The 1,498-nt window shown below is 37.4% G+C and overlaps 1 protein-coding gene across 1 annotated transcript in view; it reads right to left on the reverse strand.

Annotated features, from left to right (window-relative positions):
- Window positions 1–1,099: 1,099 nt before the first annotated feature.
- The window catches only part of CBG23037, a gene marked incomplete at both ends in the record, with an annotated part of 6,555 nt that continues 6,156 nt past the window's right edge, over window positions 1,100–1,498 (reverse strand). Inside the window, one exon of the mRNA XM_045244613.1 lies at window positions 1,100–1,216. Coding sequence (XP_045097693.1) covers window positions 1,100–1,216 — 117 coding nt within the window. The remainder of the gene's footprint in view (window positions 1,217–1,498) is intronic.

Here is a 1,498-nt window from a genome sequence, read left to right on the forward strand (position 1 = left end):
AGCGTCTACCGATCGAGCTACTCGTTTAGAGGAGTTCCGGGTATTGAAGATGCTGTGCCGCAACATACTGAGCTACGCTGTTGGAATTGTTGGAAAAATAGTTGTAATTTAACAGATTTTGTAGAGCTTAGAAAGTTCCCCATTTGGCGAAAGTTATGAGCCAAAATGTGAGACTACCAAAGTTGGCTCACAAAACTTCCTCTAACTTGCTTCAAATTTTATATTTTCAAATGGCTTAAATATAAAAAATTTCTATATTTGAAATTAAATTTGTCTGAAACTGTTAAGTTTGAAGTTAGTTACACCGTTTCTACCGACTGAGCTACGCCTTTAGAGGAGTTCCGGATATAGAAGATTTTGTCGGCCGCTACAGACGGGGGGCTACGCGGAAGGCAACTATTTTTAGCAATAATCCATTGATCATAATAACTTGAATTGTATATAATTTTGTGGAACTTGAAAAGCTGTTCAATTTGCAATTCAGCTAGTTTGAAAACATTCAATTTGACAAAAGTTATGAGCCAAAATGTGAGAAAACTAAAGTTGGCTCACATATTCTCATAACTCGCTTCAAAATTTACGTTTCTAAATGACTTAATTATCATTTTATAGAACAAAAAAATCTCTACATTTTATAATTTAGTTTGGTAACAGCCGTTGAGATTAAAGCTAGTTAGCGCCTACCAATCGAGCTATACTGTTATATGCTCCCCCTCAGAACTTATTTTTGAGCTCTAGTATCCCGGGGCGCCCGTATTTTGTGTTCAAATCTTTTTTTTTTCCGTCTCGACCCGTCACTTTCCCATTAGGAGACCCTCCGTCTTTGATTTACGAGTTTCCGGTAGTGTAAACAGGGGGAAAAAACTAAAAAGTAAATTTTCTAGGAAAATTGGAAGTTTTAGTTTTTGTTTTTTTGAAAAAAAATATGACTAATGCTTTGTCTGAAACTGAAAAAAGAGACAAAAAAGGGGGGAATTAATCAATTTTAGGGTTTTATAGGTTTAGAAACAAAAAGAGCAACAGAAAGGGGAAAAGGGAAAAGTGACGGATAAATTAAAAGTCGTAAAAGTGATGTGTTGGGGGGGAGTGGAAACGGATCTTATCGATGGAAAATGAAATTTCGCAGGAACCGCCAAAGACGTTCGTGGAGCATTGCAGGGTTCTTTGAAATCGACACGTCTACACAGATGGAAATTCCGGCGGATTGGCGGCAAACCTGAAATTTGGAACATTTTCGGGGCTATGATTGCTGAAAAGTTGACTCATTTTGTAGACCATAACATGCTCTACATTTTAAAGGGGGACTCCGACCAAAACTTTTTATTGCATTAAAATGTGTTAAAAGTTATCTATTTTCCAAATATTATTGCGAAAAAATTCAAAGAAAATCCGAAATCTCCGAAAAACGGCGTTGAAAAGGAAGAAAATTCAAAAAAAGGTGCCGCCGGGGGACGAGGATTTTCAGTGAGAAACCTAGGCCACGGCAGCGGGCGCCTTT

The sequence above is a fragment of the Caenorhabditis briggsae genome, assembly GCF_000004555.2.
Source record: "Caenorhabditis briggsae complete genome, chrIII, whole genome shotgun sequence".
Taxonomy (NCBI): domain Eukaryota; kingdom Metazoa; phylum Nematoda; class Chromadorea; order Rhabditida; family Rhabditidae; genus Caenorhabditis; species Caenorhabditis briggsae.